Source organism: Gouania willdenowi, chromosome 24 (assembly GCF_900634775.1).
Source record: "Gouania willdenowi chromosome 24, fGouWil2.1, whole genome shotgun sequence".
Classification (NCBI taxonomy): domain Eukaryota; kingdom Metazoa; phylum Chordata; class Actinopteri; order Blenniiformes; family Gobiesocidae; genus Gouania; species Gouania willdenowi.
The window spans coordinates 18,278,103-18,295,871 of NC_041066.1; the positions used below are offsets into that span (position 1 = coordinate 18,278,103).

Sequence of the window (17,769 nt, forward strand, 5' to 3'; positions counted from 1 at the left end):
TGATGCACCAGTGGACCCCCAAGACCCTGAAAGAAGGAGCAGTGGATGGACTACGACAAAGGTAGTCAAACGTTTTTTAAATACACGTGAAATGTAATGTGAAATATTTGATTTTATTATTTTTAAACACAAAAACAAAAATAATACATGTAAATCAAAATTAATGTCAAAAAAAAAACACAAAGTAAGAAGAAAATATGACTTCAAGGGCTTCAATAAGATTTTAATGTTTGGGACAGTGTTATGGCGCTTATTCAAAAGACACATTTCGAAGGTCAGACACTGTCATTGAATGAAAAGGTCTGTGTGAGAGCTAAAGCTTTAGCATACCACGCTTTAACACTTTATTCTACGAGAATGGTTAAAACTTTATATTTGTCGCTGTGCAAATGTACCTGAAATTAACGGACAAGGAACCCTAAAAACAGCACGTCTGGGATGAGTTCAGGTCCTTGCTTTAGAGGCTATCATGACTTGGCTTTTTTTTTTTTTTTCCTTGTCTGCACATGGTGTCGGAGGTCAAGTGCAATCATTTATTACATAATTGAAACCATCAAAAAACACTTTATTAAAGGGAGAATATAAAAAAGAGGGCAGTGTTACACATTAGTAAGGGGAGAGGGAGTCAGGGTAGGACACTGGAAGGGGTGGGGAAGACTGGACCATTTTAAGTTGAGATTGCAATGTGATGCTACAGTTGTACATATTGGAGTTTATTCTCCCATGCGCGATTGTGCGCAAGTCAAAAATGCAGCTATTCTCCCCTTGTACTTAAGTCCGTCACTGCGTATTCTCCTGTCTGCCTGAGTTCTTTTCCTCTTACGCGCTTCTGAACCTGGAATAAAATCGGGCTTTCCACGCAAACAAACGTTATTCTGGCGTTAATATGAGGAGAAAAAGAGAGAGTTTAACTGTGGCTCAGACAGAATTTGGGTGTCCAATCTTCACCCTGCAGTAATCTGATCAAATCAACCTGTTACTGTTTATCAACGAAGGCGTTTCAAATTAAAAGTTATCATTTTCACAGATTTCAATGACATTTACAAGCATAAAGAAAACTCCATGTTCTGTGATTTCTGGACAACCCAAAAATAATGACATCATGGCCCAGTCCGCCTCCTTTGGCTTCAGACCGCCTTCGTTCACAGTCTAAGCGCTTTTGGTTGATTTACGTGCGGTGGGCGTGTCAGGAGCATGGACCGGAGAATACGCGCAGGAGAGAGTGGCGCGTTTAAAAGCGCTTAAGTCCAGACCGGAGAATAGGGCCCATTGTGTTGTAAGTTCTGCGTTAAGCCCAATACAAGTTTATCCACAGCCCAAGGCATACTGGTGCATCCACGACCAATATGGGTACCAGATCCACTTCTGTGAACCAAGGCGCCGCCCCGGGCACGAAATTCCAGCCAGGCCAGCAGCAACAACAGGAGCCAAGGAGCCATTTTGTGAGTTTTCTAATGGACTTTTCTTCAGTGTTTGTATTTTGAAGTGCTTTTGTTTTGCCATTATCCATCATTTGTATTCATTAAAATTACTTCAGTTAATAATTCACCTAAACTCCTTCACTCTCTGTCGCTGTGTAAAGCACATTAAAAATGAAATGTTAACCAAGTCACTGACCGAAGGCTGAAATCCTTTTTGAAGTAGAATCACAGAAAGCAGCATTGCAATGAAGAGTGTAAGAAAAAAAAAAAATTATATCGCGATATTTCACCGCACGATTATCGTATCGATCCAAAAAATGTGCAAGTTGATTTTTTTGATAGTGTTTTTTTAACAGAAAACATTTAATTGCGCTAACATATACAGTACATGGCACGTGAATTAGCTTGGAAGTTGATTGCACTTTATTATCATAAAACATACTGGGCACTTTTATAAATGTATACTGTTACTTTTTTTTTTTTTTTTAAGAATTTATCAGAATCTGTTGTGGAAGCAAAATAAACACTTTGACAGTTTGATAAACATATCACTTATTTATGATATTAATGCTTGGATTACAGTTAGTTAACATTATATAAATTGTATTTCATACCACTTTGTAGGTGACATTTGTGTTCATTGACACTGCGATATATATTGTTTTGTTTAGTATCGGGATGCACACACCCCTAATTGCAATGCATCAGTATAGACTAATGCTAATATGTAGCAACTTGTGCAGATGATGGTAAGAAACATGAAAGACACCCCAACATTTATTGAAATAAACTAATGTTTTATTTCAAAATCCTCACTTAAGGCATTTTGAGAAACTGCATATAAGACAAAAATGGCCGTTTGCTGGATGTCGGTACAGAACTATGGGTTCAATGCTCTGAAAAGTCACAGTAAACTGGTAAGCTGGGGCGAGGGAATAAAAAAAAAAAAAAAAAACCTCACTCACTTTCGTTTTTTTTTCCTTTTTTTTAACAATACATCACAAAAAAGACATTTAAGTCACAGAACCTAATATTCAGTGACAGTTAATGACATAGCACACATACTAACAATTAAAGAGGAATAGACTATATGCTTTTAAAGTATGCCCTCTATAGCAATTATTATATAAGCCATGTTAAAAAAATAAAACACTCGCATGCTGATAGTGTCACTGATTTCAAGTAAAAACACAGAGGGCTTAAATTTCACACGAATCCTCATCCCTCTAAAAACAAAATGACAGCATATTAGGACTGTGATAAGACAAAAATAACACACAGTAACGGTTTATTCATTCATAAATTCATTTTTGTGAGAAAGATTACGTAGAGATATCTTAAATTTTCACCACGAAAAATAAACCCCCTCAAAAAACTTAGCATAGGCAGAACATGTTTTATACCAATGGGAATCAATTATTTGATTCTAATCATTAGTGATACGTGGCTGTCTAAAGTTAGGCAGTGGATGAAATGTAAACATGCTCCTAAGACGCTTTTCATCCATTGTTTATATTGAACTTTTTAATGCATGTGTGCTTTGCTTTCTTTCTGACTGTAACAATAAAACCACATCCAGGCTGAAGATGCCCTTTAAACTCCTCCTCCTCCTCCTGCTGCCACCGCATGCAATCTGAGCATTTCTATCTAATGAGGACCCTTTTATCAAGTCTAAATAAGTAATATTAACACTACCAGACAGTTCTAGAGGCATGTTGATGTCAGAACATCTGTAAAGAACCAAAGGAACCCCCAGTCTGTAGCTGAAGTATGAACCGATGTGTTAAAAACAGGGGTGTCAAACTCCTTTTAGTTCAGGGGCCAAATATATAAAGTAGTTTGATCTTAAGTGAGATGCAGATTTTAGGCGTGAAAATGAGCAATTTGAACAATAAAAGTTTCACTTTGACGTGTAAATGATACATAAACTACTGTATGTAAGGCACCAACAATATCCAAGCAATAAGTGACAGATATGTCCCTGCAGGGTTTTCTCCTTTAAATTTCATTGATTTTAACAATTTTTAATTAAATTTTGCAAAATTATGAGACATGATTTCAGGAAAATTGAGTCCTTTGAACAATTTGAGATTTAAAACTGCAGTCATGTGATAAAAGCATGGGGAAAATTGCAAATCATCCAAATATTGTGGAGTTTCATTGAGTTAGTGTATTTAGAAGAGCTGGGATGTCTAAAACTGAATTATTTAGTAATTTACACAATAATTCATGTTTTTTCTGTCTTGTTTTTTAACTTTCTCCTGCGGGCCAAAGTGGATGGTCCAAAGGGCCACATTTGGCCCCCGGGCCTTGAATGTGTGTTAAAGAAAAGACTTCAGACAGGTTATTACAACTGAAGGTAAATATAGACTTTGACACAGGTGACATTCAAGATTTCTTTATCCCAGTTTTCCAATGAAGATAAGGTAACACTAGCCTTAGCTCCATGTGATTTGGAATGTGTGGTGACAAAGTGACCTTAAATATTCTAAGCAGACATTAAAATATTCCCAAAAAGCTTCCCACATCTTTGTGCAACATCTTACATATCACCAAATAGCAGCCTTTGAAGACATTAGACGAGACACACGATAAAGACGATACGGAAACACTAGAAAGGCCCTGTGGGTATGAGAGCAAACCAGCTGCTGGTATGGTTTTCCTTTTTGCTGAGTCACAGTTTATGCAATCTCGAGTTTGTAGCAGGGGTGGATATTCTGGCCTCCCTCACGGGGCATGTACGGCAAAGCGGCCGCTCCGTCCTTTCTGTGAGTCTGACTCGATGCTTCCAGGCTTTTTCTGGCCCCCGCCTCGTCGCTGCTGGGGGTCATGGGGACTTTGACCCACCCGTCCGTGTTCAGCCCGTGTTTCTTCTGGTGTCTCTTGTAGTTATCCCAGTGGCCCGTGGTGTATCCGCACTCCTGGCACTTGTAGGGCTTTTCCCCGCTGTGCCGCAGCATGTGCCTCTTTAGGTTCATGCTCTGGTTGCACGTGTAGTTGCACACGGGGCACTGGAAGGGCTTGGCGCCCGAGTGCACCCGCTGGTGCCGCTTCAGGTTGGCCAGGTTCCCGCATGCGTAATCGCACAAATGGCACTTGTAAGGCTTCTCGCCCGTGTGCACCCTGTGGTGGCGCTTCAGGTTGTCGAAGTGCGCCGAGGCGTAGTCGCACTGAGGGCATTTATACGGCTTCTCCCCACTGTGGGTTTTCATGTGGCGCGCCAGGTGGTTAGGGTAGTGGGTGAGGAAGGGGCAGGCGGCGCAGGTGTAGACTTTGTCGCTGCGCTCCCCAGGGCTGTTGGGGGAGGACGACGAGTCCTTAGTCAGCATCTCCAGCGTGCACTTGGCACAGATCTGGGCCGAGGAGCCGTCTTCGTCTTCCAGGACGATCCCACACAGTCTGCAGGTGTAAGGAAAGAGGGAGGAGGCCAGGTTGGGACCCTGTGCCACGGCCCCTCTGCCCCCCCTGCCACCCCCGCTGCTGCCTGTCGTCTCCAACAAAGGTGAAGAATGGTGACCAGGGGACGGGTTGGAGGGGGGGATGTGTGGAGGCGAGGCTGCCTTGATGCTGTCAAATGCTGACATGTAGTCACTGTTGTGGGGCCCCAGACTGATGTGGGACGCTGCCCTCGCTACTTCTGAAAATGACAGGAGATCAGGCGTTAAAATTATTAATTAAAACTCTTACATAATGGATTTATTAGGGCTGTCCTGATCCAATATTGATATAAAAAATTGGTCAGATATCTGCATCTAAAATCTCTGATATAAGAAGTCCAGTCCATTCCAGACTCTTCTCCAGTTCTTCTATCCGACAGCTGCCAGAACTAAATGCTGGCTAAAAATTAACTAAAGTGAACTAGAATAGTTATTTTTCACTTTAAAGGTATAATTAGTTTTGATTGTTTTTATTAGTTTTGAGTTTATTATTCATGGTCTAATTTAATTTTCATTATATTCAATCCTGGAACATTCTTATGTTTCATTTAAACATGAATATTCTTGTGTTTAAGGTTAAAATGTAAGTAAATCAGGAGATAGAAAATCAAAAATCAGTCTGATATCAGTAAACAAACAAACAAAAAAAAAATTATATAGGCCCTCATCTAAATTCTATGTCACGAGCAGTCCATTCCATTCCAGACACTAGTCCAGCACTTCTATCCAGCAACTAACAGAACGAAACACTCAGTGAAAAAAATAACTAAAGTGAACATTTTTTTTTTTTTTACACTTTAAAAGCATAATGCTTTTATTCTTATAATTTTTTTTATTGTATTAAAATGTAGAATATTCTCATGTTTAAGGTTAAAATGTATGTAACCCATTGGTTAATAATAAATAGATCAGTTTTTATCGTACCTACTGACATATTATATCACACAGGCTTGATCACCCTGTGTTTAAAAGGCCGAAACACCCCCTGATTCAAAGGAACACTACTGATGATGTGTCACAAATTTACATCCTTTCCATATCTGAGACGCAGCTTCCTCGCCACTCTTAAATGGTAAACTTCATGTGACTGCCACCTTTTGGCACAAAGGACAAATTAACATCCCGTCTTGTGTTAAAGTTTTTTCTAATAATCCACACGACATAAAAAAGGAAACAAGTGTCTGATTTGTGCTGATATCAAATCAGATTGATACGATACACACAAGTCTGCAATATCGGTGTCGTATCGGAAGTGAGAAAGTTGGATCGGGACATCCTTAATACTTATGGACAAAAGTTTAATAATGAGACGAACCCTTTGATGAGGCATCATTCATGTCCTCTGCAGACCTCTGGCCGCTCATCTGTCTCTTTCCCGTGTTGTGCACCATCGGTGGCCGAGCCATCACGTCCTGCAGAGGCACCGCAGAGGGATTGTGCATCCGCTGGTGCCTCTTCAGGTTCCCGAGGGAACTGCAGGCAAAGGTGCAGCTCTCACACTTGTAGGGCTTCTCTCCCGTGTGAATGCGCAGGTGTCTCTGCAGGTTGACCAGCTGGGCTGAGGCGTACGTGCACAACGGGCAGTTGTACGGCTTCTCCCCGTTGTGTGTCTTCAGGTGACGCTTCACGTGGTTGGCGTAGCGTGAGGAGAAGCCGCAGATGTGGCACGAATGCAGTTTGGAGTTCTTGTCGTCAGATGATTGGTCTTTGTCACTCATGCTGTCGTCGTCGCCGTCACAATCCAGGTCCTGGTGGGAACTGGAGCGCATCCCGCTCATGTTTCCAAAATGGGAACCAAAGTCAGAGTTTTTGGCCTCCCGAGAATTTTTATAACACCTAAGACAGTAAGGGCCAACCAGGTCAATGCCGGGCCCTAAATGTTCATCACGGAGCTGTCCGCAGCCCCTGCAGGACAGGTAGGGGGGGAAAGGGGGCTCAGCCTGGAGGGCTCGTCCCTCGTCCTCCCTCCCATTGTCAGTTGTGCTTCGGGAATTATCCGTTTCACTTTCCATACTCAGCTGGCTGTAGGCAGAGCTCTCCTCATCAGCCAGGGGGAACACAGAGAAACCGATCTCAGCTGCGACCTCTGTGTGCACACATACACACATACATACACACACAAAGAGAGGTAATTCAACTCAAGTCTCACACCCCGATTTGTCTTTGCATTTACTTTTCAACCTCCTCTGTTCAAGAGTCTGTACGATTAGGATTATTTATGGACATTCAAAGAAAGTAAAGAGTTATATGTAAGACCACCGCCCTAATTTTGAGATACTAAATTACACTTCCTACATATTTGTCGAGCCAGAAGCGTTCAACTCATTTAAGATCAAGTGTCGCGTGCAATACAATAATATGATATCTTAAGTTGCCACTGTCAGTCCATTTAAATAATGGCATTAAAAAATCTTAAAAATCTGTGCATTTATTCAGAATTACCTGCGGGCTAGTTTAGACGCCTTTGTGGGCCTGTTTTGGCCCACATACTGTGTGTTTAACCTCTAATTCAAGCAGTCATGTTAAAAAGTACCATCATTACTGTGAAAATCAAAGGTGCTCTGATAAACCGTGACGAAAAAAAAAACCCAAAAACAAATCATCGATCCGTTTCCTGCATCTCATTCAAACTATGGTGTAGAAGTTTTGTAAACTGTAACTACAGTAAATGTCACTATTTGAAAATGAAATAAGGAAAGAAATGTAATCAACAATCTAAGGACATTTCCTCCTATCATATTAAAAGATGCAACTGGTATATTTATTCAGTCTTTACAATCTGCACAGTCTTAAACTGCAACAGAATACAAATACTAGAACCTATCAATCAACCACTTTGATAAATATTTGCAGATCTAATAAACTCAAAGTTATTTCAAGAGATAGAAATAATTCAACCTCTGCGGGAAAAAGTGCAATTATCCAGATGTCGAAAAGGAATTTAAATCATTTGTCTATGCGTCCATGAGTCTGGAGCCTATGACATTACACACTGAAACAACCACCATTCAACAGTCCAATCTTGGAACTTCCAGTTCATACATAGTTTTTGAATAGAGAGGGAAACTAAAGTACGTAGAGAAAACCCACGAATGCCTGAAGAGAATGTGCAAACTATGAACCAGGAGGTTTGTGTTTATCTCTCATGCTCTCATAGGAAAAAAAAAAAAAATACAATTCCAAGAAATCCAGCAGCACATTGACACTAAAACTCTACACAAGCATTAAAAAGTATTTAGGTTTTCTGAGCAGAAACCAGACCTGGACTCAACACCAACAAAAACTTAACAAAAGCCATCCTCTCTGAACCAAAAACCAAAACCATCCCAGCAGCAGCAGCCGTTCCTCTACTGGCAAAATCAAAGATCTCTGACACTGATGTGAATAAACATGTGGTACTCACATGGCGTCCAGAAAAGGTCACTTTCTCTTTCAGCTGATGTTTGGGGGGAATCTTTAAAACACAAAGGTTTAAAGATTCAAAGATTCCCCTCCAGGAAACAGGATACTGGGACTTTTGTAGCGGCGTCTGAGCACAAAGGAAGCCTCGTTGGCTCGCTGGTGGTGAGGTGTGATGTGAGGAAGGCAGGAGCAGAGGCTGCCCTTTTTATGCTGGCCCCTGGAAAGCCCTCATGGATGATTACAGAGCCTAATGATAATGATGATGACTATAATGGTGTGGCTGCTGCTTCTGATGATGATGATAATGATGATGATGATGATGATGAGGGTAGAAGATGATGATGATGATGATGATGATGATGATGGTTGGGGGGCAATGGCAGTGGGGTAGTCAGAGCGGAGGTAGGGGTAGATGATGATGATGATGATGATGATGATGATGATGATAAATAGATGCTCTCTTATAATGGTGTCCCTGATGATAATGGTCCCATTTTATGAGCCTTATATAATAATGGTGTCTTTCTACTTTTCAATTTTTCACAGCTCACTTTGACAAAGAGTCGTGCTGAGAAATACGAGATGCTCTGTTTCTTACTATAGCACGACGAAGAAGAAGAAAAAGAAGAAGAAGGAGAACACTATATCACTGACTCACCGTTCAAACCTTGAGCGCTCAGGATGACAAAGCCATGAGTAATAAATCTCTCCTAAATTTTTATCAGATTGTTTCAAATATCACACATATTAATCATAGTTTGGTCATCTGATCTTTCCTTTACTTTCATTCTTTTGCATAATTAGCCACGGTCCAAGCTCAGTCTGGACAATAACTCAACACTAGAAAAGAGAAAACATTGAAAGCTCAAGTGAAAAATGGTAAACATCAGCTAAAAACACGCCCAGTACTCTGTCATGTTCCCTCCCAGTACTACCAATGGCTCCCAATCAAAACCATGCGAGGAGTCTCTGAAGTTCCTGGCTGGAACTCAAAAAGGCTTTTACTACACAAAAAGGTGTGTGTAAAACAAACAGTTTTACACGTTGTAGGGGATCAAACCATCTACCAAACATTTATTAAAGACAGCTTCTAACACTATCCCAGAGGAATTCAACAGGCTCCTGGACCTTTACTCCCTAAACTGATAACTCTATAAGCTTTATGACTAGAAAGTCGTAATACACCTTTTTGCGTGATGTCAGCACTTCACCTAACAAAGCGTGCCGCCATTTTCAGAGGGGTAAACACCTATGCTTTTGCTTGGCTACCGCCATTGACTGCTGACAACACAGGTAAAGATCTTGCAGTGTGGCAGATTTTTACCGTAAAGTGCCCAAATCATGTGTAGTATTTGGCTGTCGTACCCATGCCAGGCTAAAGGAAAAGACACAATTTTACATAACACCTACAGAAAAATAATCTTACCTGCTAGATGGATTCTCCTGGTGTTCACAAACACCAGAATCCATCTTGTATCGTTCCTGCCTTTGCCTTTCGAATCAGAACCGAAACGATTAACACCAATCATGAGACAGTGTTGTGGTTTAGAGTGGGATATCCGGATGTGACGAATTGCGCAATTGCGTGGAGAGGAACTAGCTGGGCTACTGCTATTAGCATACCTCCGAATCAAAATAGAAAGATGTCGACACAGGAAGATGGTTAACGTGCTCTTATTTTCCCGCCATCGTCCCGTATTAGTATTTTCCCGTAAATATCCTGTATTTTTATGTAATAATAACTAAAAGATAAATAAATAAAAACATTCCTCTGCCTTACTAAACTGAACGCTGTCACTAGCCTCGCGAGAACTGCCACCTGAAATGGCCTGAGTGGCAGTTTGTTCCGGCCGACAGCAGGAACAAACCAGGAAACAACTCAGAAGAGAGGCGAAAAAAACAAAGAAGTTGTGTAAACCAACCAGATGTAACTTTTCTTCATATCGGTGCTTGGCCTTTGGCTCTAATCTGCTGAAATATTTGTAAGACACTGAGTAAAACCTTTGTGTTGTCCACGGTAAATAGTATAAATAGTGGTTGTCAAGCAAAAGTTTACCCCTCTTAAAATGGCGGCGGGCGTTGCCAGGTCAAGTGTACCGGATGATGATGTCACCGCGAAAAGGTGTATACCCAGAATACAAACAGTCAATACACAAAGTCTGCCCAATAACACATAACCAACCTTCTGTCTCTCACAAGAGATCCCTGCAGATATTAAAGAAACCTTAAAGTGTAAGTACACCCCTAGGTTTTTGCTGATCTGCCACTAGAGGGAAATTCAAAGAATACCTTGATGGGCATTACTCCGAGTAGTTAAGACACGCCCAGTCACAGCAGCCCCACCCCCACAGCGCTGCACAGTTCAGCATGGAGCTGTCAATCAATGCACACTGAGTGCTGTGTGAGGAGGAAACCTAGTCCCTCCTCCCATCTTTTAACGTAGGGGCGGGGCCAACAGTGACTGTAAGTGACACTACTGATCTAATCTAAGCCAATAGCAAAATTAAAATGCAATAGCTGGCGTTCAACCCACAGAGGGCACTCACTGACATTTTACAACTGAAAACACTGAATTTAAATACTTTGACTAAAATGTGAAGAGTGGGACTAGGATCAATAGACGAATTACTTCATACCTAATCATGTATGTATTCAGCAGAAAAAAGTAGTTTGAGGGTGGACTTACACTTTAAGGTTTGTGCTCTTTTCCCCCTCCTTAGGTGTCAAAACGAAATTTCACAGACTGCCTTTGGAACCAGTGTGAGGTCAAGATGGTTGAACTCTGACCTACTAGAGATCAGGTTTCAGAGTACCCTGTTCCACTTAAGTCAAGGACCCAAAAGGGAAGTGGAACCTCTAATAAAAATCATAATCAATTAAATAATCAATGTTAATAATAAATAACTCCATCTAACCTCTACAAAGTTTTTTGACGGAAGGGAGCTAAAGTTACCAGTAGGGTTGAGGTCAATTACGTTTTTCAGTTACAATTATGTCTTCAATTATCCATGTTCAATTACAGTTCAATTATGATTACGCTGACCAGCATTTCTTTTAATTACAATAAAATAAGTCCATTACAATTACACTCAATTATTAAATGTCCTAAATCAGCTGTAAAATACACTGTAACAGTTATCCGTCATCTAATTTGTTTTTTTTTTAAATAAAAAAATGATCTTCATTACATAGCATAACAGCCAATCCATAATAAAAAAGAAAAAAAATGGCACTTTACGAGGTACAGCAGACCATGATTCATGCTGAAAAACTGGAATATCTACTACTTCTATGGGTATGAGGATTCACAAGGTATTATCATACACCATGGCATCTGAGGAATGCACACCTATAGAATGCAACAACCAACCCTGATTAACATGTTGGGATTAACCCACCTTTAGGAGGTTGAGCAGTTGAACAAATGCAGCCCAGGTCGTGCATGTGTAAAACCATAGGGGGCCCATTGTGAGGCTTGAGTAAGTGTTGACATTCCTTGTTAAAGAGACCAAGTTGTTGGTCACACATGTATTTAGTAGGCCTAGAGCAGTGAGTGCTATATGATATGTGTAAGCCTTTCGTGTAAGACTTTTAATGCCAATTACAATTACAAAGTAAATTATCTAAATTCAATTCAATTACAAGCAACCCATTTTTTCAAGTACAATTTCAATTATAATTATGCCATAATTGTAATTAACAATCAATTACGCGATTACAATTATAGTTGACCCCAACCCTGGTTTCCAGGCTACAGGATCCCACATGCTTTGGGTTATAAAATTTTAAATATTTTTTAAAATAGTCTGATTGTTTAGAAAGATGGATTGATTGTAGAATGTCATGTTATATTCTAAAGTCTTTAAACCGTTCCATCACAAGTCTCACAGTGACTAATGATGGTGATCTCATTTATTAATCAGGCAACTTATAAAATGTATGAAAAAATGTCAACAAATACCAATACTAACCTTCTCTTGATGTGGTTAATCAGCCATATTTTCTGATTCGATTGTGATTATTGAAGTCTCGATTTGGTGACAAAGCGATTTTCGATTACTCACAATTATCGATTTGATAATTGCTGATTATTGAGTTATGAATTAGTGTAATTGAAATATCCAAATTTTAAAAAACGATTTCATAATCATCACACAATCATTTTTCTGCCATCCATGTCCTTCCTAACACACAAATAAATCTGGATGATAATAAAAACCAAGTATGGTAAGTTTTCTTTGTTCTAGTGTGGTCGGCTGTTGTTAACCTGAGAAAACAGAGCCATATAAGTTGTGTGCGATATTTAAATTCCCATCCCACAAACAATGGAATGGTTACACCCACTTCGCTCACTAAAGATCTCATGTAGAGTTTAGGTTACTTGTTTCACCTTCTTCCTCTTAAATCTTTAGAGATTTTCCTCATTGAGTGCTGGATAATACGCAAGATAAATGAAAAGTTGATAACTTGATTTAGTATTACGCAAGTAAGATTAGTTCAAACAATATTATATAATCATGTCTTTATAGTTAGACACCTTGAACTATTTAACTGGGAAAGGAACAAAAACACGTGATGCTTTATTAATCATGGGTTAGATGACAAACCTGAAAACTTTTCCAGTCCTAGAAGTCTGTTGTCCTGATCTGAATCACCAAACTCAATGTCTTGTTCAAGAAGGAAGTTAGTGTCTAAGGGAAGGTTTGCTGGAGCTTCAGTCGTTAACGCGTCTTCAGAATCCACTAGAATCACAGGGGATGAAACGTATTACAATGTTTTACACGTATACAAACACAAGTGAGCAGTGTTATAATTACTTTAGAAATGAGTGCAGAACAATGATAAAGACAAGATTTATGGGGGTTTTTTTTTAAAGTCATTAAGTTTAAACAGACTATCAAGTAGATTTATAGCACATTTCATCCTTAGACTCATGAAAAAAATCTTTAATTTACTATCTTACAGCATTTATTAACATGAAAATGAACCGCCAACAGCTGACAGCCCTTTTTACTGCAGTTAAATGTAATGACGCCTGAAATTGTAACACAGCCTCTCTGCCTCGATGCAATCCAAACAACTATTGCACAGCTGTCAAGTCTTTAAAAAAACACTCTAGGGCCAAATTCAGGCCATCAAGCTGCAAAACAGCAGATGCACTAGGCCCATACTGACATCTACTGGTCAGTTTATATACAACAGTATTTCCCCTTTTTCTTGGTATAAAACAAAAAACAATATTCACTAACAAATCATTAAATACGTCGGGAGGGGGTCTATACATTATAAACATGTTATTAATTACCCACACTTTACTGGCTGTGGATTCTGCTGTTTTTTTCTTGGCATCTTCCAGTCAGCCTTTCGCTGTTTTGAAGTGTCGTCTTGCAGACATCCGCAAACATCAGTTCACTGCTACCTATTAAAGGAGAAATGACAAAGTTCACCAAAGAGAAAAAAAAAATTCATAACTTATTTTTTTTCATGTTATCTGTCTGTACACTGCCAGAATCATTAAACATGGGACGTGACACTAAACTGCCCTTTGTGCCAAAAGATGGTAGTCACTAGGGGGTTTACCATTTGAGAGCTGTCTCAGAAATGGGAAGGATGTAAATGCAGGACGCATCATCAGTAGTGTTGCTTTGAATCAGGGGGTATTTTTAAACACTATAGACACCCTTATCAAAGGTGGCCAACTACAGGGCGATCAAGCCTGAAAATACTGAAGAGTGTTCCCCTTGGTCTGACCAGAGTGTAGATTGTTTATGCTCAGACTCTGACCAATAAAGGGGGTTTATATTCAAATCAGATTAACAATGGATAGTCACAATAAAATGTTGTTTTTTAAAAAAAACCCAACAACTCCCCAAGATCCAACACACATCACATCATTATAGTAGAGTATAATAGTGGTAGGCTAATCACATGGAAATAAATGGCTGCTAATGAAATTAGTTTTCCGATATCAAAGATGCAATTACTGACAAAAACAGTTAGACAGATTGTGAATTTTTTTCAGAGGGATTATCATCTTTAGATTATATAAACCAATGACCTGAAGCAATAGTTTTATACAGGGCAGGACAGACTACATTTTATTTGTGTCTTTAGAGTATAATGTGCAGTATGTGTAAAGCAACACAGATAAATGGTATATTGACGTGTTGTAATTATGTTTGCTGGTTCAAATAAGTGAAATTTAATCTATTTTTCATTGTGTGCTTATGCTTTTGTGAAAAAAAGCATATTAAATATTTCTATAGCACAAAGAAGCATGGTATTGAGTTGTTATAGCTGTATCATTGGGGGGGGGGGGAGATAAAACTTTAAATTCCTACACAAATCCTTTGATTTAGGTGAAAAATGAATAAATAAACGAATTAAATATGAAAATGCACACATTACATATCTCGAATTCCTTTCTTCTGATCTATTGGGTATGTTTTAAAGTCGAAATGCTAAAATTAGCACACATTTTGTAGGAAATCATCGGTATAACCATCAGCTACTCATTGAATTCTTCCAGTATGACTTCACTAGTGGTTTAGTGATGAGCTATTATAGGTAATACACTGGTACAGACAATATCGCATGCAAAGGTAACATAATATTTAAAAAATAAAGGTGTGTGTAATCTCGGATCAGACGGGTGTATCACCACCACTGTAAACAAAAGCCATTAGTGTACTTTAGCAAGGCGGCTAACAAGTTAGCTGTGATGTCAAAACAACGCAGTCACATTATGGACGAATTAGATTAAAAAATGCCCCGTGATACAGTTGACAGGATGTAAAGAACCCACAAAGGCTAACGGAAATGCACAGAAAAGTAACATTTCAGTCATACGAGCTAGTCATAGTGTTCACTTTCGATGAGCACGTAGTCATGATTGACACGGACCATCTTCAGGGAACGTAAGCCGAGACAAAACGCGGTGACAGCTACATTTAACCGAGTAGCTTCTGCCTGCTCCAACTGGTTAGCTTAGCATTCAAGCTAACTTACCGAAAAAACGTAAATATCCCTTCCGTCCGTGCTGCGGTGGTTCGTCCCTCCTCACGCCATTAGATCGAAAGTGCCTGTCCTCATACAACCAACGTCTGGAGATCCGCCATGTCTTCATGAGCTTCAGCGACAAAGAAAGGCAATTAATGCTATTTTTCATAACTTAATTGATTTTCTGATTCGACTGTGATCCAGTGGATGCAGCAAAAGCCTCACATCCGCTTTGTGACCTTCACAATAAAAGCAAGCGTACCAATCGTGCTTTTAGGTTATAATTTAACCTTCTTTCTTCTGGATTATTTGACCTACCTGGAATTAGTTTGTATTTTTTCTCTTTTAGAAAGGACGAATTGACTCGTACCTCTTTGAAAAATAAAAGCCCTATTCCACACAAATCCGAAGTGTCATTAACTTCCGCTTTTTACTTTGAATACCCGATGTGCCCACCGGATACTATCCTATATTCGATTAGACGAGTTTTGACTTAACACCTGTCTTCTTTCGTGTGTTCGTGTGTTTCCGTTTCCGAAAACAATTTCCTGTTACCGTTCCAAGGCATTGTTGTTACTGTAGTTCCTGTGTCCAAAGAAGGGAAAAATGTGCCCAACTGTGTGCTGCAGTATGGACTCATTACCAGCACAGTGCCGTTACAAAAAGTGTTTATTATTAAGTTATACGCTTGTTGGTAACAGGTGTGTGTAATCACACTAATTACTTTTGATTTATTAATACATTATTGTTTATGTGAATTTTAAAGAACAGTCATAAATAATTTTGACAGAAATAAATGAATATTACAACAGAGGATTAATGAGAATATTCTGATTTATTTATTGTGTGTGTGTGCGTGCGTGTGTGTGTGTGCGCGGTTTTTTTCTTTCTTGTTTTTTAAAAAAAACAAAACAAATATGTTTCTGTCCAGTTTGTCAATATCTATTTATTTATTTATTAAAAAACTTTATAATGATAATAATACATTTTATGAAAGCGCTTTACAGACCGGCTAAAATGACAACAACAATACAGTGGTAAAAATATAGAATAATAAATCAGAAAGAAATAATTTTTCTGATCAGTTTGTCTACATATTAACATATTAATTTGTAACACAAATCCCATAGTAATGTGGGCATAGATAAAATTGTGTTTACAAATTATTATTTTTTTAAAAGCTCCTATTATTACTATATAAGCAACTTCATGAAGGTAGCTACTGAGAAAAAGAAACATTTTCATATAAAAGCAGAGGTAGCCACCAAAAAATTACAAAGAAAAAGCAGGATTGCAAAAAAATTACTTGCATGATTGCATAATCAGCAATAATGAAAACTCTTATTTTGACATAGTCATAAAATATGTTTACCAAAAAATAAAATAGTCTTGCTACAGGATAATTAAGTGATTTGATCACTCAATATTAATAGAGATTTGAGATAAAAGGTCAAATTCAGAGTAGCAGTCATTTAACAGTGTTAGTATCACTGTAGTGTGATTAAGTTGATAAAATAATGGTCAAGATCTTCATGTAAAATTATAAAATAAAGTTTTATTTTCACATTTGTGGAAATAAAATTTAGAAAGAGATCAAATCTACAATTCAGAATCCAAATTTTAGACAAAAATTAGTCTACAATACAGTGGTAAAAACATAGAAATTGTGGACTAAAATTTGTCCATAATTTAACTAAAACTAACACGTTTTAACCAATGCAACCTATAATTATAATTATTATTGTTTTTTTTATTAACAGACAAGATAACATGCAACAACTTCCTTAGTTAATTACTCCACCAAATATCCAAGAACTTTATTACAATTTCATATCATAGAATATAGTCATCTTAAAGATGTAAATTCTTGTTTTAATCAGAAAAATTATGGCTTAAAAGTGAACAAAAATGATGCAAAAGGTGGTGAAATGGTATTTTAAAAACCACAGAAATTGGTCAAAAGTTGCAAATTAAAGTGGCCAAAAAAGGACAGAAAAAGTGGTAGAAAGGGTTCAAAGTGTCAATAGATAGATAGATAGATAGATAGATAGATATAAAGTCCAGTAAAAAAGACAACAGAAGGCGACACTCAGAAAACCCAAAAGACACCTGAAAAATAGTGCAATGAAGATAGAATAAGCAATACAAAAGCTATATAAATTAAAATTTATATAGAAAAAATTATATTAAAAAAAATAATGGATCTATATATATATATATATATATATATATATATATATATATATATATATATATATATACATATTTTCAGGCGGGGGCAAGGATATATTTACATATTTACAGACAGTATAAGGAGAGATGCCCTAGACTATTTTATTTTTCAGTCATACAGCGGTGGGAAATGAATGACATGCAAATAATGGGCATGACATTGGTGAATGTGGTTAAATTGCCAAAAAAATAGGCATGAAATACGGTGAAAAGAGATTAAAAGTGACAATAATGCATCAACATATGTGACATTAGGTGGGAAAAGTGGTGGAAAGGGA

At 38.3% G+C, this 17,769-nt stretch overlaps 1 protein-coding gene across 3 annotated transcripts; it reads right to left on the reverse strand.

Annotated features, from left to right (window-relative positions):
* Positions 1 to 3,496: 3,496 nt before the first annotated feature.
* On the reverse strand, positions 3,497 to 15,460 carry znf513a (zinc finger protein 513a). 3 transcript variants are annotated; one of them, XM_028440142.1, is made up of 5 exons: positions 15,269 to 15,460; positions 13,570 to 13,679; positions 12,868 to 13,002; positions 6,174 to 6,944; positions 3,497 to 5,058 (listed from the first exon to the last, which is right to left on the reverse strand). In XM_028440142.1, the coding sequence occupies exons 2-5, from the start codon at positions 13,607 to 13,609 to the stop codon at positions 4,103 to 4,105; spliced, it is 1,902 nt and encodes a 633-aa protein (XP_028295943.1). In that variant the 5' UTR covers positions 13,610 to 13,679; positions 15,269 to 15,460; the 3' UTR covers positions 3,497 to 4,102. The 3 variants fall into 3 exon arrangements, with proteins under 3 accessions (XP_028295943.1, XP_028295944.1, XP_028295945.1); XM_028440143.1 differs by lacking the exon at positions 15,269 to 15,460 and having other exon boundaries at positions 13,566 to 13,679; XM_028440144.1 differs by lacking the exons at positions 12,868 to 13,002; positions 13,570 to 13,679; positions 15,269 to 15,460 and adding an exon at positions 8,262 to 9,331.
* Between the last annotated feature and the right edge of the window lie 2,309 nt (positions 15,461 to 17,769).